Genomic DNA, 23,690 nt, shown 5'->3' with positions numbered 1-23,690 from the left:
CTCAATGCAAGTCTATGGGAGGGGGCGTAACCCCTCCCATAGACTTGCATTGAGGCGCGTGGCCTTGACGTCATGAGGGGCGTGACCGACGCCCGCAGTGTGAAAACAGCGTTCGGAACATTTAGTTTAAATTGAGTTTAAAGGGGTACTCCACTGGCAAGACTGAATGTTCCGAACGCTGTTTTCACACTGCGGGTGTCGGTCACGCCCCTCATGACGTCAAGGCCACGCGCCTCAATGCAAGTCTATCGGAGGGGTTACGCCCCCTCCCATAGACTTGCATTGAGGGGTGTGGCCGTTACATGGGCGTGGCTGACCCCCGCAGCGCAAAAACAGCATTCGTAACATTTAGTTCTGAATGCTGGCCAGTGGAGTACAGTGGTCCCTCAAGTTAGAATATTAATTGGTTCCAGGACGACCATTGTATGTTGAAACCATTGTATGTTGAGGCCATAACTCTATGGAAACCTGGTAATTGGTTCTAAAGCCCCAAAATGTCATCCAAAAATAGGAAAAGGGGAGGATTAAAGAAAAATAAGTAGATAACGAATATAGATAAAGCAAATCCTTACATATAAAAGTAAGAAAGAGATGCTGGGAGCTGTAAATCACTGTCTATGTCAGCGTTTCCCAACCAGGGTGCCTCCAGCTGTTGCAAAACTACAACTCCCAGCATGCCCAAACAGCCTTCGGCTGTCTGGGCATGCTGGGAGTTGTAGTTTTGCAACAGCTGGAGGCTACCTGCTTGGGAAACGCTGGTCTATGTAGAGGACAGGAGCTTCTTCAGGGTCCTGTACAGTACACAGTGTCCTAAAAAAGTAACATGGAGCCGTCCTCACCTGGTGTCCAAAGGAGCAGCTAACCCTGGTAAAGGTAAAGAGGTACAGAACATGTAGTACCACCCTGTACTGTAGGGGGCGCTACCAGACACCAGTCAGTGCATGCACTTCAGTAATACAGGGGTTTTACCAGTGAATGTCCATCCTGATTGGTCAGTTCTTCCAGCCGTTGACAGGTTTCACAGATCTGGACTGTCTGTACATTGTATGTTGAGTCTGGTTTCAAGTTACAATAGTCCAGAAAAGACTATTGTATGTTGAGGCCATTGTAAGTTGAGGGATCACTGTACTCCTTTAACAGGTGTAAGCAATGTAAAGTGAGAAGTTTTGCAACTTTTCAATTCAATACATCATGTTAATATTTTAAGATCTCTGCTTGCTGTCAGGGCATGACAAAACTTCTCCGAATAGTTTCTCACACTTTTATTCATTCCACTTTATATTTGCTATATGTAAATCTCCTCCCCCTGCAATGAGGAGGCATCTTTTAATCTGTAAATTATAGTATTTAGTCAGGAGGTTGATCAAACACAACATTTTTTTTTTCTTTTTAATCTTTTCTTTGAAATCTCGTTAAATAAACATTTTAAATTTGTCTGAAATTATTGACCTTTTTGAAAGCAGGAAATTAGAGCCGCTACAAAAACCGGTCCTGGTGATTAAGTGACCAATGATGGAGAAAAATTCTAAGAAACTAGTCACAATATTATCACTGAGTGCTGGCGCAGGAATGAGTTTCATTACAGTGTAAACATATTTATAATACTGCACCTTTTGTATATAACTACTATAATACTGCTCCTATATACAAGAATATAACTACTATAATACTGCCTCCTATATACAAGAATATATCTACTATAATACTGCCCCTATATACAAGAATATAACTACTATAATACTGCTCCTATATACAAGAATATAACTACTATAATACTGCCTCCTATATACAAGAATATAACTACTATAATACTGCTCCTATATACAAGAATATAACTACTATAATACTGCTCCTATATACAAGAATATAGCTACTATAATACTGCTCCTATATACAAGAATATAACTACTATAATACTGCTCCTATATACAAGAATATAACTACTATAATACTGCTCCTATATACAAGAATATTACTACTATAATACTGCTCCTATATACAAGAATATAACTACTATAATACTGCCCCCTATGTACAAGAATATAACTACTATAATAATGCCCCCTATGTATAGAAGAATATAACTACTATAATACTGCTCCTATATATACAGAAATATAGCTACTATAATACTGCTCCTATATACAAGAATATATCTACTATAATACTGCTCCTATATACAAGAATATAACTACTATAATACTGCTCCTATATACAAGAATATTACTATAATACTGCCCCCTATGTACAAGAATATAACTACTATAATACTGCTCCTATATACAAGAATATAACTACTATAATACTGCCCCCTATGTACAAGAATATATCTACTATAATACTGCTCCTATATACAAGAATATAACTACTATAATATTGTAGACATGTATTCTCCAGGATCACTTAATGGATCATTTATTTCTCAATTTCCTTGGAGTTTACTCTGTAACTGATTTATTTAAGACCTCTTTGGTGGAAAGTGTAATTTTCATTTTTTTTTTTTTTCCCTTTTCAGCGGTATATTTGGCGAGCGCCTCCCCTTGCGGTATTACCTGTCTGGCGGTATGGTGATATGTGGGGTGTTTACAACCTTCCTGGGTCTGGGTTATTACTGGAATATCCATGGCCTCTGGTACTACATTCTCTTTCAGGTAACAATGCAGATGTTGCGGTTAGAGATGAGCGAACTTACAGTAAATTCGATTCGTCACGAACTTCTCGGCTCGGCAGTTGTTGACTTTTCCTGCATAAATGAGTTCAGCTTTCAGGTGCTCCAGTGGGCTGGAAAAGGTGGATACAGTCCTAGGAGACTCTTTCCTAGGAATGTATCCACCTTTTCCAGCCCACTGGAGCACCGGAAAGCTGAACTAATTTATGCAGGAAAAGACATCAACTGCCGAGCCGAGAAGTTCGTGACGAATCAAATTTACTGTAAGTTCGCTCATTTCTAGTTGCGTTGTTTATAGGACCATTTTTGTGCCTCTGATATTTTATTATCTCTATATTGTTTTTTTGCTGTTGTCGCTGACCTTGTGCATGTTCACATTTCGTAGATATTAAACGGATTGGCCCAGACAACGGGGTGGCCCTCAGTTGTCGCCTGCATGGGAAACTGGTTTGGTAAAGGAAGGTAAGTAACTTCTACGTACTGTAAGTCTTTCTACAGTAATTGAATCCTAGAGGAAGTAAATGTATCACAGTACAACCCCCACTATCTGTCTGATCACAGGAGAGGATTCATCATGGGTGTCTGGAACTCTCACACTGCGGTGGGGAACATACTGGGGTCTCTTATTGCGGGGGCGTTCGTCTCCACTGCCTGGGGTCTTTCCTTCATCGTGCCCGGAATCATCATCGGATCATTGGGAATCATTTGCTTCTTTTTCCTTATCGAATGTGAGTCTCATATAGATATGAAGATATACCGTAGTTTAAATCAGTGGTCTCAAACTGTGGCCTCCAGATGTTGCAAAACATCAATTCCCAGCTTGCCCGGACAGCCAACGGCTGTCCGGGCATGCTGGGAGTTGATGTTTAGCAACAGCTGGAAGGCCACAGTTTGAAACCACTGCTTTACATGATTATTTATTTAAAAAAATACAAAATGACTTGGCGCCAATGTTTCAGCCTCATTTGGTCTTTGTCAAGATATGGGAAAAATATTAAATCAGAAAGAAAAACAAACAAACAAAAAAACTATATATATTATAATATAATTAAATATAAATATATATATTATAATTAAATATATATATATATATATATATATATATATTTATAATAAAATATATAATATAATAAAATATATATTTATATTATACTATAATTAAATATATATTTATATTATACTATAATAAAATATATATTTAGATTATACTATAATAAAATATATATTTAGATTATAATATAATATTTTTTTAATTAAATAGTAAATATTATAATATTACACTGCCCATTAAATTCTTCGGACTAAATGTGACTGAATTGCTTCTTCCCTTCTCATCTGCACAGATCCAGAAGACGTCGGCTGCTCTCCTCCTATACAGAACGTAAGTTCTTCATATTAAAATAACTCCTTCTCCTCCTAGGACTTTCTGCAGCTATACAGTAGATCTAAATATCTGAAAACCTTTCATTCCATCACATGTAGGAGACTGTGATGTCATTGCTTGTTTCTGAGGGGGGTGGGGAGTGGTGACCTCATCACTTGGGGTGGAGTGGTAGATGTTGCTTGTGTCTGGGTGAGGAGTGGTGACATCATGACTTGTATCTGGGGTAAAAGTGGTGACGTCAAGGCTTGTGTCTGGGGGAGGAAAGAGTGGGGACATCGTGGTTTGTGCCTAGGGAAGGAGTAATGACATTGTGGAGAAGTGATGACATCATGGCTTGTGTCTGGGGAAGGAGTGGAGAGGTTATGGCTTGTGTCTTGGGAAGCGGTGGGGACATCATGGCTTGTGTCTGGGGAATGGGTGAGGACATCATGGCTTGTGTCTGGTGGAGAAGTGGGGACATCGTGGCTTGTGTCTGGTGGAGAAGTGGGGACATCGTGGCTTGTGTCTGGTTGGACATTATGGCTTGTGTCTGGGGGAGGAGTGGGGAGGTCATGGCTTGTGTCTGGGGGAGGAGTGGGGACATTGTGGCTTGTGTCTGGTTGGACATTATGGCTTGTGTCTGGGGGAGGAGTGGGGAGGTCATGGCTTGTGTCTGGGGGAGGAGTGGGGACATTGTGGCTTGTGTCTGGGGGAGGAGTGGGGAGGTCATGGCTTGTGTCTGGGGGAGGAGTGGGGAGGTCATGGCTTGTGTCTGGGGGAGGAGTGGGGAGGTCATGGCTTGTGTCTGGGGGAGGAGTGGGGACATTGTGGCTTGTGTCTGGTTGGACATTATGGCTTGTGTCTGGGGGAGGAGTGGGGAGGTCATGGCTTGTGTCTGGGGGAGGAGTGGGGACATTGTGGCTTGTGTCTGGGGGAGGAGTGGGGACATTGTGGCTTGTGTCTGGGGGAGGAGTGGGGAGGTCATGGCTTGTGTCTGGGGGAGAAGTGGGGATATCGTGGCTTGTGTCTGGGGGAGGAGTGGGGATATCGTGGCTTGTGTCTGGGGGAGGAGTGGGGACGTTGTGGCTTGTGTCTGGTTGGACATTATGGCTTGTGTCTGGTTGGACATTATGGCTGGTGTCTGGGGGAGGAGTGGGGAGGTCATGGCTTGTGTCTGGGGGAGGAGTGGGGACATTGTGGCTTGTGTCTGGGGGAGGAGTGGGGACATTGTGGCTTGTGTCTGGGGGAGGAGTGGGGAGGTCATGGCTTGTGTCTGGGGGAGGAGTGGGGACATTGTGGCTTGTGTCTGGGGGAGGAGTGGGGACGTTGTGGCTTGTGTCTGGGGGAGGAGTGGGGAGGTCATGGCTTGTGTCTGGGGGAGGAGTGGGGAGGTCATGGCTTGTGTCTGGGGGAGGAGTGGGGATATCGTGGCTTGTGTCTGGGGGAGGAGTGGGGACGTTGTGGCTTGTGTCTGGTTGGACATTATGGCTTGTGTCTGGTTGGACATTATGGCTGGTGTCTGGGGGAGGAGTGGGGATATCGTGGCTTGTGTCTGGGGGAGGAGTGGGGACATTGTGGCTTGTGTCTGGGGGAGGAGTGGGGATATCGTGGCTTGTGTCTGGGGGAGGAGTGGGGACGTTGTGGCTTGTGTCTGGGGACAGCACAGGGGTGACAGTGTGGAGAGATGGGCTGTAGTAAGTGGTGTGTACATGGATAAAGTCCCTCACACAATTTGAAAATAAAATCTGGCATTTACTGTATAATTCATATGTAATCCATGTTTATTTCATGTAAATCACAGTAATACATACTTCACATCAAGGTGTTAAATACCAGTGGATTACTTTCACATCATACAGTGGTGACTCTGCAGGTTGTTGTGTAATTCTTTATTACTTTCATCAGTCGCACAAAGGATATCAAACTCGTGCATATTCTACACTCTCTGAATTTTGTAGTAATTTCATGTTATTCCTGTCATATTTACTGTGATACTTCCAGGAAGAAGCGAAGAATGAGTTGGGGAACGTCCAAGTGATGAACAGCAGCACCGAGAACATCTTTAAGAATCAGGAAACGGCTGACCTGGAGGAGTCGGTCACCCAACAAGAGGCGGTGGAGCACCCACAGGCCATTAGTTTTTTGGGAGCCCTGAAGATCCCGGTAGGGTGGCTCTGGAGGAGGGAAAGTTAAAATGTTGTATGTTCTCTGTATCTGATTCCTCCGTGTTTCTCCTCTCTGCAGGGGGTGGTGGAGTTCTCGCTGTGTCTGCTCTTTGCCAAGTTGGTCAGTTATACGTTCCTGTACTGGCTGCCGCTCTACATCGCCAATGTGGGTAAGAAGACCTATGAGCCTCTTCTGTAGAGCCATGAGGGGGTTCAGCACCCCCAACCAGATCAACTAAATAAAGCCAATGTAATTCTTAAAGGGGTACCCTGCCCCTAGACATCTTATCTCCTTTCCAAAAGTAAGATGTCTGATCGCAGGGTCCCGCTGCTGGGACCGCCATGATCTTTATGCAGCACCCTTCATTCATTTAGAATGCTGGGAGTCTGTGGTGGGGTCGTGATGTCATGGCCACGCTCACTCGCTAGGTCACACCACGCCCTCTCAATGCAAGTCTATGGGAGGGGCGTGGCCATGCAACGCCCCCTCCCATAGACTTGCATTGAGAGGGCGTGGTGACATGAGGGGGCGTGGCCATGTTATCCCGACCCTGCTGCCGTTCCAAGCGTTTGGAAAAAAAATACTCCGTATACTGGGGCAGCGGAGTACCCCTTTAAGGGGCAACTCTGGTTTTAGAACTTTACCTGGGCAGAGTATAGCACAACTATATAGATCTGCTGAAACAAGCCTAAACTGCAGTTTAAATGGTTACGGTCATTAGTAAAAACTTTTGACGCGTTACCTAGCTATATCAAAAGTTTTGATCACATCGGGTCTCACCTGATACCTCCAGAAATTGCTAGTTATAGACAGGAGAAGTTAGTGGCAGACAAATTTTTATTTTTATATATTTTATTCTCTCTAAGGACATGTCAGAATTTCCGTGTCGGATTTCGCATTGGAACGACAGAGTGCCGTTGACTTTAACAGGATTCTGCTGCGCTGTGCACATGGCGGAATTTCCGTGCCAGATGTTTCCGGCATGGAAAGTCCGTTTTCCGTGTCCGCACAAAGAATGAACATGTTCATTCTTTGTGCAGAGTCCGCACAGAATGCATAGCTGTAAATGAGACGGCGCATTCCTGTGCGGTCCTAGCACCAACATATTATGCCGACGCCCGGCAGTGTCCGGAATCGCCACACTGTGATTCTCTATGCGGACATTTCATTTTGTGAACATAGCCTAATAAGAGTAAGACTTCAAAGGGATACTCCATAAAAAATAAATAATAATAATTAAATCACCTGGTGCCAGAAAGTTATACAGATTTGTAAATTACTTCTATATAAAATCGTAATCCTTCCAGTACTTATAATCTGTTGTATACTCCAGAGGAGTTCTCTCTGCTGACACCTCTGTCCATGTCAGGAACTGTCCAGAGCAGGAGCAAATCCCCATAGCAAACCTCTCCTGCTCTGGACAGTTCCTGACATGGACAGAGGTGTCAGCAGAGAGCACTGTGGTCAGACTGGATAGAACTACACAACTTCCTCTGGAGCATTCAGCAGTTGATAAGTACTGGAAGGATTAAGATTTTTGTATAGTAGTAATTTATAAATCTGTATAACTTTTTGGTACCAGTTGATTTGAAAACTATTTATTTATTTTTTCCTCCGGAGAGCGAGAGAGAGAGCTCTGTGTCGCACAATACAGACACTCCGTAGACTTTTCTTGAGTATCTCCATCACCTGACACTAAGTGCAGACTTCTCCCTGCTCGTTCTCCTGATCGGTGGAGGTCTGAACACTCGGACCCTTAGGACATGTCCAAAGTTTTGCCCAGTTAAGCATTCTTTACAGAAGATCAGCTTTATATAGCTATTGCTACTTCTGCAGTGTAAATTCCGAAGTGTCAGCGGGAGTGTGGGATCCCATAGGATTGTATTGGGCTTTCAGTTGAGGCGGAATTCAGCTGCCGAAAATTCCGCCATGTGAATAGTCCCTAACACCCCTCCCTTCTCTCTCTTAATTCTTGTTAATAAGCTTCAGGTGTTGACTATACGACTTCTAGTGTTTGTATAAGTCGCTCAGCGGAGTCCTTGGCCGGTTATCTGGACTATACAATACAATAGAGGCATTGCAAATATTTGCACACCCTCTTCTTATCGTATACAACAAGGACCCAGTAAACTAGAAGTCAGATCATAACCCTTAATAAGATAAATGGTAGATATATATAAAAGCTTCAATCCGGTGTCTGCACAGGAAATTCATTACAAAACTTCATCTCCCATGATAGGAGTTGTAGTTTTAGGATGTCTGGAGCCACAGGTTGGGGGACGCACTGATCTAGGCCATAAGTACTGTGTGTTTGTGTGGTCTCTACCTTATAGAAGTGCTGTCTATTTCTTCCAGCTCACTTTGACGCTCAGAAGGCTGGAGACATGTCCACTCTGTTTGATGCAGGCGGCATTATCGGTAAGCTGCTCCCTCCTACCACTTGTTGTTCCTCTCTAGGCCGCCGCCTCATCCTTTGCAGGATCCATCTTCTTGATGTGAACCACTTACCTTCTAACACTGAGATCAAAGTTGTCCAAACCTGCCGAGTTCATTACTGTGTAATGCGTATGGGGACTGTACAGCAGATATTTAAGAAAGAGAACAGTTGAATTTCAGCAAAATCCCTGTTTTTTGGGGGGATAAGAGGCGTCTGGAAACGGCTTCTGCCCCTTTCTCCATTCAGCGTAAATGCACGCTCGGCTGAACTGAGAATGTCTCCTCCCTACCGAATGCCCTAAAACTTTTAGCGATCTTGAGTTTTTTCTACTGTTCCATTGTTTCAGTGTCGTCCACCATGTCCATTACCCCTATGACCCTTTTCCTCCAGTCTTTTATCTCTTTGCTGACCCCCAATGACCTGCAGTGATCCCTACATACCTTAAACTACATGAACTCCTTGGCCCTTTCTTTCACCTTTACCTGAAGTCAGATGGTGCCTTCCCTGTAGACCGCACGTCTTTGTCCCCGTTCTGGTATTAGGGTTGAGATCTGCAGGCAGCACGTTCTTTAACATTGTCCATGAGAATATTGGCAGGAGATGCAGCGTCTGGAGGAGTCACTGACTCGGTAAGATGTTTGTGGTGGAGGTGAAGAATATCACAAGGAAATGATTGGCTCCTCATACTCCGTACAGCTCCTGTATGTGTATTGTTGTTTATAGTAACTATTTGTTCTATACAACCCTGCGGAGTACAGGGATGACTATGCAGACAATAGGGATTTAGAGGCTTCTATAAAGGCACATAACTCACCAGTCCTGGCTTCCTGCTCCCAGACACTTGTGGTACATCAGAAGAAAAAAATAAATAAACATATATATATATATATATATATATATATATATATATAATGTGTTTATATATAAATTATACCTCTTGGGAATAAAAAAAAAAAAGTAATTTTTACAGCAAAGTCTCATTTCCACCATTCAGTTCCAAAAGTTTTGGTTTTTTTTCTCTTGCAGGTGGAATTATGGCTGGAGCAATATCTGATTTCTCTGGAGCAAGTGCCATCACCTGCTCCATTATGTTAATCCTAACAGCCCCCATGGTGAGTGGTCAATGCTAGAGGCCTGTGCAGGTCAAGTGCTGTGTATGTGACAATCTGTATATTTCACTGCAAAGCCATAGTGATATGAATGATGCTCTTATAACCTGGGTATATACTGTATATAATTATATATGTACAGCTGGTATAAGTTATATATTTCCTGTATATAGTGATATGGACCATGCTGGTATAACCTGGGTATATACTGTATATAATTATATATGTACAGCTGGTATAAGTTATATATCTCCTGTATATAGTGATATGGACCATGCTGGTATAACCTGGTATATACTGTATATAATTATATATGTACAGCTGGTATAAGTTATATATCTCCTGTATATAGTGATATGGACCATGCTGGTATAACCTGGTATATACTGTATATAATATATATGCACAGCTGGTATAAGTTATATATCTCCTGTATATAGTGATATGGACCATGCTGGTATAACCTGGTATATACTGTATATAATTATATATGTACAGCTGGTATAAGTTATATATCCCCTGTATATAGTGATATGGACCATGCTGGTATATCATGGGTATCTCTATCTTCTGATATATCATCTATATATCCTCCCTATTTTAGTTATTCATCTACAATCATTTTGGACAGACTTCTGTTTCCGCCACAGTCGGTAAGTTTGATGCGCTTCCTTTCTCTCGGTCCTGGTCCTTGTTTGGTCCTGGTTAGCTGTCTGTGATGTAGCGTTACATTTCGGCTTCTCTCTCTCGGCAGCTTTGCTCATCGTATGCGGGGCGCTGGTCAATGGGCCGTATTCACTCATCACCACCGCCGTGTCTGCAGATCTGGTAAGATCTTGTGACCAGATCAGTAGTCCCTATGGGATGGTTTCTGGGCTCAGGATGGACCCAGGGCTGGAGATCGCACATCGGGATGTTCATTCTTCTTCTTTTCCTCGCAGGGAACACACCAATCTTTACATGGAAATGCTAAGGCTCTTTCTACCGTCACCGCCATTATTGACGGCTCTGGATCTATAGGTCAGCGAAGGCTCCTTGTTCTGCTGTAGATAATGAGGGAGGTTTATCAAAACCCGTCCAGAGGAAAAGTTGCTGAGTTGCCCATAGCAACCAATCAGATCGTTTCTTTCACTTTTGAAAGGACCTCTGAAAAATGAAAGAAGCGATCTGATTGGTTGCTATGGGCAACTCGGCAACTTTTCCTTTTTAGACAAGTTTTGATAAATCTCCCCTAATGTCTTCACTTCATAGAATATGCTTCCGGTTTGGGGTATTGTCTAAAATGGTGTGCCTCCAGCTGTTGCAAAACTACCACACCCAGCATATAGACCAGTGTTTTCCCAAGCGGTGTGCCTCCAGCTGTTGCAAAACTACCACACCCAGCATATAGACCAGTGTTTTTCCAAGCGGTGTGTCTCCAGCTGTTGCAAACCTACCACTCCCAGCATGCCCGGACAGCCGAAGGCTGTCCGGGCATGCTGGGAGTGGTAGGTTTGCATTCGGCTGTCCGGGCATGCTGGGAGTGGTAGGTTTGCATTCAGCTGTCCGGGCATGCTGGGAGTGGTAGGTTTGCATTCAGCTGTCCGGGCATGCTGGGAGTGGTAGGTTTGCAACAGCTGGAGACACACCGCTTGGGAAAACACTGGTCTATAACATTTTGTGTTTTCTTGTGACCCAGGAGCGGCTCTGGGCCCGACCCTCGCCTCTGTGCTCTCAACCATGGGCTGGAACTACGTCTTTTACATGCTGATTGTGGCCGATCTCCTGGCTTGTTTGGTAAGTCCGCCATCTTGTCTCCTTTTTTTTTTTTTTTTTTTTTTTTCTCGTCTCCTTGGCGACATCTACTGACTCCTCTGCTCTCTCCTTGCAGTTCTTGGCTCGTCTGGTGTACAAGGAAATGAAGGAAATGTGTTCGTGTTTCAATAAGGCGAGAGGGTGAGCGTTAAAGTACAACATAAAGGGGTGGCCTGGATTTATAGAAATTCAATGTGGTCCCCGTATAATGGAAAGTTCTGTAACTTTCCGTAAGACTTTGGGGGGTCACTTATTAAACGAGTTCTGTAGTGAATGATTACTTATCCCCTATCCAAAGGATAGCGGATAAGTTATAGATGTAGTAGACTACCGGGCCCCGTTCAGGATATCACGGGGGTCCCTGTGCTCGGACCCCCCCGCAATCTACTTTTAAAGGAGTACTCGGGTGGAAAACTTTTTTTATTTTTTTAATCATCTGGTGCCAGAAAGTTAAACAGATTTGTAAATTACTTCTATTTAAAAAAAAAATCTTAATCCTCCCAGTACTTATTAGCTGCTGAATACTACAGAGGAAATTATTTTCTTTTTGGAACACAGAGCTCTCTGCTGACATCACGAGCACAGTGCTCTCTGCTGACACCTCTGTCCATTTTAGGAACTGTCCAGAGTAGAAGAAAATCCCCATAGAAAACGTATGCTGCTCCGGAATAGTTCCTAAAATGGACAGAGATGTCAGCAGAGAGCACTGTGCTCGTGATGTCAGCAGAGAGCTCGGTTACAAAAAGAAAAAAGAATTTCCTCTGTAGCATTCAGCAGCTAATAAGTACTGGAAGGATTAAGATTTTTTTTTTTTTTTATATATATAGAAGTCCTTTACTAATCTGTTTAACTTTCTGATTGATATAAAAAAAATTCCACCGGAGTACTACTTTAACAGGGCCCTGGCAGTCTGCTGTAAGGGGGCGTGCCAACCCCCCCCCTTCATCTATCCCATAGAGATACATGGAGGAGGAGTGTCAGCCGTGGATTCCTGTGGGGGTTGGAACGGCTGTTGCCGGCAGACTGCTGGGGCCCTGTTCAGGAGATTGCTGGGGGTCCCTGTGGGCGGATCCCCCGCCATCTATAAATATCCTCTATCCTGTGCATAGAGGATAAGTTATTTTTCACTGCACTACTCCTTTTACAGAGGTTATCCAGTGTATTAAAATGTATCCCCTATCCAAAGGATAGGGGATAAGTGTCGGATCTCAGGGGTCCGACCACTGGGGCCCCCCCCTCTTGATCTCATGCACGATGCTCTGGCTCTCCTCCCCCAGAGCATCTCCGATAAGGGGATAATTTTTAGATGGCGGGGGGGTCCGGTAGCTGGGACCCCCTGCAATCTCCTGTGGATAGGGGATAAGTTTTCTTCCATGCGACTTCTCCATTATTCTGGCATTTAGTGGAAATTACATATCTTAACTATGCAGATTATTATAGGAAACCTTTTTTTGAGATGACCACCCAAAACTGCATTACAGGGTCCTCCATTGGTTTTTCGGAAATAAACACAAGCTGTGATGTTGAGGACACATGACATTACATCTTCATGTTTAATATCATTGGATCCCATAGGAATTTATGCTTGGACGAGGCTTTTTGACCTTCCCCATTAGGTCTTTTTGCTTTCTACATTATTAGGCTATGTTTACACTGCATAAAATAATAATAATAATATTAATAATAATGATATATGGGTGTATTGTTTTTGCAGCTGTAGTTGAAAAATTAGGCGGGGGGGGGGGGGGGGAAAAAAGCGTGTTTAAAAAAAATAAAAATAAAAAATACACCTATATTTTACGCAGTGTGAATATAGCCCTAGACGTGTCTATGACAGACTTTCCGGTGCCAGATTAAAGGAATTTTAGGGTATTTGGAAATGATGGCTTGATCTGTAAATGAATAAGAGGCCATGAAATGAACAGAATCCTTCCTGTGTCTTTGTAGCAATAGTCTGACATTAAAGCACAGTAACTCCGGAACCTTCGAGTAGTTATAAAGCACTTTGTGAGTATATATAGGTGTATATCATGTCCTCAAAATGGGAATCGCTCGCTGCAATATTCCTCAAATTTAGGAGTCTAAACAGATGCAAAACTTTCTGTCGATCGCTGCAATATGTAGCATACAGAAGTGTCACTCTATATCAGTGGTCTCCAATCTGTGTCTCTCCAGCTGTTGCACAACTACAACCCCCATCAGGCTGTGACAGCTTTTATTGGATCACATTCCTGCGTCTCCCCAACTATAACCCCTATTAGTCTGTGACAGCTTTTCATGCATCTTATTCCCCATCATTCATCTCTTCAATCATAACCTCAATTAAGCTGTCATGGCTTGATGGGGGTTAAAGGGGTATTCCAGTAAAAAACATTTTTATTTTTTATTTTTTATTTTTTTATATCAACTGGCTCCAGAAAGTTAAACAGATTTGTAAATGATATCTATTTAAAAAAAATATTAATCCTTCCAGTACTTATCAGCTGCTGAAGTTGAGTTGTTCTTTTCTGTCTGACAACAGTGCTCTCTGCTGCCACCTCTGTCTGTCTCGGGGAACTGTCCAGAGTAGCAAACCTCTCCTACTCTGGACAGTTCCTGAGACAGACAGATGTCAGCAGAGAGCACTGTTGTCAGACAGAAAAGAACAACTCAACTTCAGAAGCTGATAAGTACTGGAAGGATTAAGATTTTATTTTTATAGAAGTCATTTATAAATCTGTTTAACTTTCTGGAGCCAATTGATATGGAAATTTTTTTTTTTTTTTTTTTTTTTTTCTGGAATAACCCTTTAAAGTTATGCAACGTCTGGACGAGGCTCTGAATCCTACCTCATGACCTAAAGATCCTGCTGGGTAAGAGTTGTAACTAGATGCCAAATTATGGGCACTTCTGTTTTTAGGATATCCTCAACAATTTGAGGCGTGCAAAAAAACAGCCATATGACTACACCTAACTACTAACACATTGTTTTTCAAACAGTGTGCCTCCAGCTGTTGCAAAACTACAACTCCCAACGTGCCTGGACAGCCAAAGGCTGTCCAGGCACGTTGGGAGTTGTAGTTTTGCAACAGCTGGAGGCACACTGTTTGGAAAACACTGTACTAACAATTCCCCCACCCTGTGCTTCCAAGTCCTAACTGCAGGGGGCAGCACAGATCCCTGAAATCATTTTGTAATTGGTTTCTAATTTGACTTTATTAACCACTAACCCAGCCACATAACACTGTCACAGTTTGCGTTGCATCTGTCAGACTCGTCTATTGATCTTTTAATGAAATTATTGATCACATGACCAAATCGATCAAATCCGTAAAGAGGGACATCAAGAAATCTCCATAGTGATGAGTGGAATTTGTGTACAATGATAATTGGGTGATGATTTATTGCTTGGTAGAAAAAAAATATAATAAAAAATCTGGATTGGCTCCACCCCATTGGCAAATCCTTCTCCTTGGCTCCTCCCCTTTGCCATGTCACCTGCTTAAACTTCTTCTTCCTAAATGAATGGATAAATCACTGCTGCAGAACCTCAAGTAAGAGAATTTCACACCAGTCAATATAAATTAAAGGGGTACTCCCGTGGAAAACTTTTCTTTTTTTTTTTTTTTAAATCAACTGGTGCCAGAAAGTTAAACAGATTTGTAAATTACTTCTATTGAAAAAAAATCTTAATCCTTCCAGTACTTATTAGCTGCTGAATACTACAGAGGAAATTATTTTCACGAGCACAGTGCTCTCTGCTGACCTCTGCTGTCCATTTTAGGAACTGTCCAGAGCAGGAGAAAATCCCCAGAGCAAACATATGATGCTCTGGACAGTTCCTAAAATGGACAGCAGAGGTCAGCAGGGAGCACTGTGGTCATGACAGAAGAGAAATCCAAAAAGAAAAGCATTTCCTCTGTAGTATACAGCCCCTAAAAAGTACCGGAAGGATTAAGATTTTTTTTTTAATAGAAGTCATTTACAAATCTGTTTAACTTTCTGGCACCAGTTTGTTAATTTATTTTTATTTTTTTAAGTTTTCCACGGGAGTACCCCTTTAAATTAGTTGTCCCACCAAACCTGCCACAGGATAGGAGATGGGTGTACGATTGTGGGGGTGGGGGGAGGGCTGACTTCTAGGGTCCTTATTCTCTTGAGCATGTCCGCTGCTGCTCCATTCATTGTCTATAGGACTGCCGGAGATGGCCAAGCCCTGTACGTCGCTATCTCTGGCAGCCCCCTGTAAACGATGAATGAAGCGGCATTGCACGCACATGCTCCATTCAGGTGAGACCCCCTATTGTGCAGATTGTTGGGAGGTCTCACTGATCGTTCACTTACAGCGCTTGGCTATGATCGGTGAGACCTCAAAACAATCTGGGCAACAGGGGGTCTCTCATCTGAATGGAGCATGTGTCTGCAATGCCGCTTCATTCATCGTTTACAGGGGGCTTCCAGAGACAGCGAAGTACAGGACTTGGCTATCTCCGGCAGTCCTATGGGAACTGGGACCCCCGATCTTGAGAACACGATCTTCTCATTTAGAATGAGACGGTTATGCATACACACTGCCGCTCCATTCACTGACTATGGGACTGCCAGAGATGGTCAAGTACAACGCTCTTTCTCCAGCAGCCCCATAGACCAGTGTTTCCCAAAGAGGATGCCTCCAGCTGTTGCCAAACTCCAACTCCCAGCATGCCCGGACAGCCGAAGGCTGTCCGGGCATGCTGGGAGGTGGAGTTTGGCAACAGCTGGAGGCACCCTGGTAGGGAAACACTGCCATTGACAATGATTTGAGAAGCAGCACACACTCTTGACTGACGCTTCTTTCTGGTTGGCGACCCGGACCCCCATTCTTGAGATCAGTGGAGTTTCCAGCAGTCCTACCTTATCCTGTCCTGTAGGCAGCAGATACGCCTTGTTGCTGCGACAGTTCCTTAGTTGCTGCGACAGTTCCTTAGTTGCTGCGACAGTTCCTTAGTTGCTGCGACAGTTCCTTAGTTGCTGCGACAGTGCCTTAGTTGCTGCGACAGTGCCTTAGTTGCTGCGACAGTGCCTTAGTTGCTGCGACAGTGCCTTAGTTGCTGCGACAGCTCCTTAGTTGCTGCGACAGTGCCTTAGTTGCTGCGACAGTGCCTTAGTTGTTGTCCAGGATTAGGAGGAAAGCATCTGCATAACCTGTAAACCCGAAGCTTAAACTTCCTCTGCAAAAAGTGGTTCTGCAGCAGCAGCAGCAGCGGGGTTCCTATTCCTTCAGATTGTCGCTCATCACGTGATGTCTGGATCGGATCCTGCAGTGATCTTCGCTTCGGTGTGGTGGGTTTTTGTGTGTCGCTCAATGATCTTTATCGTTCTGGTGTCCTGATCCGGTGTTGGGTCCTGACTATATTTTGCCGTCTGATCTTGCGCCTCATTGGACGGATAATTTTTGCATTTATCCCTTTATCATTTGGCAGATAACTCTTCTCATCTTGCATTTGTTTTTTAGGTTTAGTAAGATGTGATGGTCGGATGCAGCATGTCGCGCTCCTCCTGTTCTGCTGGCCGGTTCAGCTTTTCTGCTGCTATTTTACATTTAAGCAAACGCTGGAAGTTTTTTTTTTTTTTTTTTTGTGGTTTTGTCTTGTTTTTTATTACAGATTTTAAAGACTTTGGTGAAATGATCCAAATATTCTTAATTTTCCCCCCCCCCAATTTTCCAGTATAGACGATGATGTGACAGATGGCATTACTACGGTGTCCATTTTAGGACGTCAGTCGCAACTCCCTCCTCCGTCAGGTGAAACGGCCTCCCGCCTCCTCCCTCACACCAATCGCCGTCATTCTTCAGCCACAACTCCCTCATCTGAAACTCCCTCGTCCAAAACGCCGTCATGCCTCAGACGATTGTCCCTCAGACGATTGTCCCTCAGACGATTGTCCCTCAGACGATTGTCCCTCAGACGCAACTTCCTGCCGTTTAGCAGAGCCGACGCTGCGCCGCACTGTATAGCAGAGCCGACGCTGCGCAGCACTGTATAGCAGAGCCGACGCTGCGCAGCACTGTATAGCAGAGCCGACGCTGCGCAGCACTGTATAGCAGAGCCGACGCTGCGCAGCACTGTATAGCAGAGCCGACGCTGCGAAACTTGCACCTGTACTACAGACACTACATGTGCTACAGAGTCGGTATAGCAGAGCAGACACTGAATAGCACGTACAGCAGAACCCGTATAGCAGAGGGCCAACACTGACTGCTACACGGCATGAAGGTTTTTCATCTGAGGGATGACAGAGTTTCGGATGAGACTTTAGGATGTCAAAAGAGGGAGGAGGGAGTTACGGCTGACGATGTCCTAAAATGGACACCGTACATTACATTGTGTCACATTATGGAATGATCTGTATACAATGTATATCAGACTACAGTCCCAGAGGCAGAAATGAACAGAACTTTTATTTTTTTTGTCTAAGATATGAAAGAAAAAGCGAATAAAATGTACATAAAATACGGAGACATCTCATCTGTGTCCTCTATACATCCTGCAGCGAATGGTATGTCTTAGTGTCCATACAAAATATGATATCTGTGTAATAAATACACACACACATTATTATTTTATTTTTTTCCAAAAGTAAAGAGTCAAGTTGAGATTGCACTCACCATCACCGGACTTTAATCGTTAGACTACAGGCCTATACAAGCGGAGGCAGGGGCACACCGGGACAAGTTGTTTTGCGCTGGTTTGTTAGCTACGGCTAGAAGAAGGGCAAACCGGCGCAAAACAACTTGTCCCTGTGTGCCCCTGCCTCCGCTTGTATATGCCTGTACTCTGATTAAAGTCCGGTGATGGTGAGTGCAATCTCTACTTGACTCTTTACTTTTGATTACGTTGCTACCATTGAGCTGCACCAACGATATCCACATATTACTCACCCACGCTGACCATTGTTGTGTGAGCTCACACAACCACCTGGGGTAAGAGGCTTACTTAAAGCAATCCTTTTGCCACTTTTACCCGGGCTATGGAGCGCTCTCTCTTGTTTTTATATGTGGAGAAACATGACCTGGTCAGATGGATCCAGATCACTGAGGGGTAATATGGCCTGGTCATTTCTCTGGTAAAACATGCATACACTGAGTTTCCTACAGCTTTTAGAGGGCTAACGTTTTTCTGCAAATGCAATGCAATACAATTTGAGCAAATGTGAAAGAGCAGACTCTAGTCACATATCAAGCTCCTGTCCAAATGAATGCAGGAGATGTCCCAACTCCACCCCCTAATCTGGGATTAGAGGTGGAACTTCTTTCTCTAGTTAAATTCCAGCTTTAGATATTGCTCTGCAGCTCCTATCACATCACATAAGGAGACTGCAATAGGGAGCGTTGTGTAGCTAAAGTTCGGAAACCTAGTCCTGTCTTCAAGCAAAATCCAAGCCTGTTACTACAGTCCGCTGCAAGGATAAAAGAAAACCTCAGAAATAAAGTCGCAAAGTGGTAGATTAGATATACAAGGGCTCATTGCAAATACCAGTCCTGCTCCAGTGTCACAACCACAACCCCTGTCCAGTTAACGCAAGAAATTAGGACATCAAGTTATCTTAGAAAGCTAGATCCATCTATGAAAGACTAAAACCAAGATACAAGCTAAATCATCTCCTTAAAGCAGTGTTTCCCAACCAGGATGGCTCCAGGTGTTGCAAAACTACAACTCACAGAATGCTTGAGCTGCCAAAGGCTGTCCAGGCATGCTGGGAGTTGTAGTTTTACAACTGTGATAGCCTGGGGGAGTAGGGTATATGGGGGTGTAGCTGTGCAGTTACTAAGGGTGCTTGCTTAACCCTTTCTATTTGTGATGCCAGGGTGAGGGCTATTCTCTGTAATGCTTGTCCTACCGCCACCCTTCCCAAGAGCTATAGGGAGATTGTAAATAATTGATTGTCCACAACCGGAGATTTGCAGAAATTTGTCAGAACTTCTACTGAAGATTTTAGGCAATAATGAACAGGAACAGTGCATACAACAGAGTCTATTAGAGCTTGACAAGTGGTTGGGACCTTGTGAGTCTATTTAGCTTAGGAAGGTAATTGTTAGGGTGATCCACTGGATTTAGGGGTTTATATTCGGTCCAGTAATCACGCTAGCTTTAGCGGGAATTGAGATACTAAGTCGCGGTTTAGTTTAGGCTGAGGCCGGCAGGTTTCTAGCCTAGCTTGTCTTTGAAAGTTGCGCAGATCCGTCCGGCATCCACGAGAGCAGCAACCCAAGAGAGCGATCATTGGCTACAGCTCCCTTATATGGGCAGGGGCTGGACTAAAGCTCACTGGTCCATGACAACTGTCAATCTCCTGTACAGAGAGTTATGGGTAAACATGTGACCCAAGGACCTCCAAAGGTCCTCCAACATACCATAGAGGAATTAACATGGTCACATGACCGAAGGCCCTGCGACGCTAACAAGGTAAATACTCTTAGATACAGTATTTTAAATATATACATTTAAACATTATAGAGCTAGAGAAGGAGCCGGCTAGGGGCTGTCCCACCTGGGGGACCCTACCTGAACGTAGTGACTCTGACTTTGGGGACCACCATACAAGGTACGGTGTGTAATACGGTACCGGGACACCACACAACATCTGGAGGCACCCTGGTTGGGAAACACTGCCGTAAAGCATAGTCTGCAAACAATGCAAAATATTAAAGGGGCAGTGACTAAAATTCTTCTCCTGAACCTAAAGCTACAAACAGTGAGTCAACTAGGATAATGACATTTTTTTTTTATCATTACCCACATTAAAAATAAAAAAAATGGGAATCTTACGTGGGGAGGGTGGTAAGGTTACACCCTATACATCCAAATAAATTTTAAAAAGTCTATAACAAAATATATAATTCTCTCATCCATATATAAACAACGCTAAGAAATAATTATCTGAAATATGACACATAAGGGAGGAAAATACAGATTGTAATACCACAATACAATACCAATGTTTGTGTGAGGAGTATGGGAGTGACAGCAGTAATCTGTCCCATAAATACAATAAACAAGGTGACCAAGGTGGGTTTAGCGTGAACATCCTGGTTTTGGGACTTATGTCTCTGCATCCAGAAAAATGTTTTCGGGAGACATGGATACCCTGGTTTTGCTGCCCAGCAGGTCCACAGCCCCTTTAAAAGAACAGTGGCTGCTGGGAGTTAGTGAATGTGTTGCTTCTCCCCATGGCAGAAATGGAGTCCTCCTCATTGGCCACACCCAAGGACACAACAAGGGCACAAATAGACGCCTCCTTCCACAACTAAGTTTCCGCCAAGGTACCCCATTGAATTTCAGGGGCACCTAATATGCTTCAGAAGACAAATAAAACAGACAGCATAGAACATAAAGAGATACATAATGATAAGACATTTGTTTATTGTCTGGCTTTTCGCTTTTACTACGACAGATGAAACGAGACGATAAAATACTGCATAAGTACATTACAAGACTATTTAGGATACACATTTTCCTCTCGAGACAATTCTGTCTAAACATCTTTTTTAGAAAAGGCACTTTTAGGCATCTGGCAACCAACCGGGAAGGTAGACGAATACTTAAGAAGTTCACGGAATAACCAGGCACATAAAGCGTATTGGTTTCTTCTTGGCCCAAGACCAGGCACCTTTTCTTGAACTGTTGCAGAACTGGATAACAGAACCAATTCAGTCGTGGGGAATTTTTACAAATGTCCTGCACAGGCTTGTTGAGAGTAAATGATGAACAGGAACTTTAGGCTCGTACGCCAAACAGGAAACAAAATAGATTTGTGAAGGGGTGAACATTATTGTGTCTCACCTCCTCCGCTGATGCAGATCCTCTTAGGTGGAGGCTCAATAAGAGATGGCCATACAATTAAAAAACAAGAAGTACAAAAAAGTGAGACTGAGTGTGGTACAAAACTATTAAGATAAAATTAAGATGAATAAAATAATACCATAGGTATGCGCTAAAATAAAGTCCATATTGGGTATGGGTGAAAGGTGCATGATACAGTGTAATTGTGCATTAAGATAAAGTACATAGTGCAATGAAAGAATAAGAATACAATAGGACAGGGATAATGCATGATGTGGATAGTATGTAGCAAACCAATGAATAGTAAAAAATAGATATTATATACGTTAATCTATAAAGAGGGGCCATATAAATAGAAAAGCTATACATGCATGCTGGTGAAAAGTGTGTTTGACTAAATTGGTAGAAATTTTTTTTTTTTTTAGATATTAAAGTGCATGTCCAAATAAACTAAACTTTAACAGAGAGAAAAAGAACTTCACAAAAACAAAGACTGTTTAAAATGTAAAGGATACAAAGCAAAATAATATGTGGTGACACAGGGTGTTTGTACAAATACCTGATCACTTCGTGACGCCAGGGCACCGTTAGCCCATACATGGTCCGAGGTTGGAGACAGCTTCTTCTGGGCCAGGTTATGGATAACTGTCTTTACTGAGCTGGGTGCCGATGTTATTACATGCAGACAGTGGCCCTTATTTACTATTGTAAATCCGATATGTTTTGTTAGGTTGTGCGCCAGAAATTCTGTCTGCACCAGAATGTGCGCCAGAATTGTAAAATTGTAAAAAATCCGACTAACTCTCCATTTTACTGAGAAAACCCTACAAAAGCGGCATGGCCACCAGGGGAAGTGGGTGTAACCCCAAAAGGGGGGGTGTCCCTGAGATTTTCACAAAAATCCAGCATATTTACTAAGGTTTCCACAGAAAATGTGGTGGTTTTGAACTGAGGAAAACCCGACAGATCAGAGCAGGTATAAAAAAATAAACTGTAGGGAAAAGTGAAATATGTAGGGTAACCATAATAAATACCATGGAAAAAAATTGTAGGGAATTAAAACCCATAAAGCAAACTACACAACCCTCTTAGTGAATCAGGGCCAGTATGGTGCAGAGTGGAGAGGATGCAGTGTCACCCTTTGGGAGCTCTGTTTGCCTCACTGGGACTTATGGTGCTTTTTACCCACTTTATTAATACTGATTCAATATGAGACTGAAGATTTTCCAGACCGGCTAGGGTGCTGACATGGTCGAATTGAGTTCTCCGCCAGGGCTTGACCTTCCACTGCGCGGGGGATCATTGCAGAATGGCTGGATAGGATTGAGAAGAGATTTGTACTTGGACTTCCCTCAGAGCTTCTCCACACGCCGCTTCACTTCTTTACCACACCGTGGCTCAGGCTTAGACTGGGCAACTCCTCCCCCACTACGCTATATACAAAATTTAGGGGTTCCAATTGGGCAGGCAGGGTCACATGGCTTACACTGCTCCTCTGCTCTTAAAGGTATAACACACATAAATAACATATTTTACAGTGCATATTAGAAACATAATAAACCTATGATAAGGTGCTAGAACAATAGAAATACGGCAGACAGTCACTGAGTGGGCCCAACGCCTGTGCCACAGGTCTCCCGAGGAGACCCGCAGCCCACAGGACACCACAAATAGACACCAAAATATGCACCATGGGGTTAAACTAGTGTTTCCAAACGCTGTCTGGGCATGCTGGAAGTTGTAGTTTTGCAACAACTGGAGACACCCTGTTTGGAAAACACTGGATTAATCAAAGTGCAAGGCAGGTAAAATCATGTAAAATATAAATAACATAAAAATGTAGGCCCAAATATCCTCAAAGGTTCTTTTTCTGGTCTTGGCGTAATTATAAGGCTAGCTGGCACAGAAGAGGACTATGTGGAGTCGGGGTGTTGCAATGATGCTACAGGGTCTGGTGGTATTAACCCTTGATTTGTCATGACGCCAGGATACGGTTGTTCTGTATCGAAGGCCCTCCCGACAATCGGCCCAAAAACGGCAGGATAATAAACGGAATGTCCAGTTTTACTTAACTTCTTGTGCAAACAGTCTTTACAAATATACAGTTTCTCCTGATATAACCGGGATGCAGGTCCCTCACAGGCTTGGCTGGGACAAATAGTCTTGAGCTTTAAGCAGGCCACTGTGCTACTAATTATAGGATTTGAGTTGAATAGTAGTCACAAAGAATTTGTAGATAGAGCTTTATAACTCACGGTTTTAGTGGCTGCTGGTTCCTTAGGCTTTGGCCTAGGTGAGATGAATTGAGATATGCTGATTGTGCTTGGCTGAAATCCAGGAGATAAGGAAC

The 23,690-nt window shown here is 43.4% G+C and overlaps 1 protein-coding gene across 1 annotated transcript in view; it reads left to right on the top strand.

Annotated features, from left to right (window-relative positions):
* Positions 1-23,690, top strand: part of SLC37A2 (solute carrier family 37 member 2) — a 46,049-nt gene that overhangs the window by 12,825 nt on the left and 9,534 nt on the right. The window contains exons 5-17 of the mRNA XM_056544179.1: positions 2,516-2,651; positions 3,054-3,130; positions 3,230-3,396; positions 4,012-4,049; positions 6,033-6,194; positions 6,276-6,366; positions 8,553-8,615; positions 9,661-9,746; positions 10,348-10,396; positions 10,498-10,571; positions 10,685-10,763; positions 11,422-11,519; positions 11,614-11,678. Of these exons, the coding sequence (XP_056400154.1) occupies positions 2,516-2,651; positions 3,054-3,130; positions 3,230-3,396; positions 4,012-4,049; positions 6,033-6,194; positions 6,276-6,366; positions 8,553-8,615; positions 9,661-9,746; positions 10,348-10,396; positions 10,498-10,571; positions 10,685-10,763; positions 11,422-11,519; positions 11,614-11,678 (1,185 nt within the window). The remainder of the gene's footprint in view (positions 1-2,515; positions 2,652-3,053; positions 3,131-3,229; positions 3,397-4,011; positions 4,050-6,032; positions 6,195-6,275; positions 6,367-8,552; positions 8,616-9,660; positions 9,747-10,347; positions 10,397-10,497; positions 10,572-10,684; positions 10,764-11,421; positions 11,520-11,613; positions 11,679-23,690) is intronic.

The sequence above is a fragment of the Hyla sarda genome, chromosome 10 (assembly GCF_029499605.1).
Source record: "Hyla sarda isolate aHylSar1 chromosome 10, aHylSar1.hap1, whole genome shotgun sequence".
NCBI lineage: Eukaryota > Metazoa > Chordata > Amphibia > Anura > Hylidae > Hyla > Hyla sarda.
Note: the sequence above shows the minus strand (reverse complement) of the source record. Positions and strands in the feature narration are given on the sequence as shown.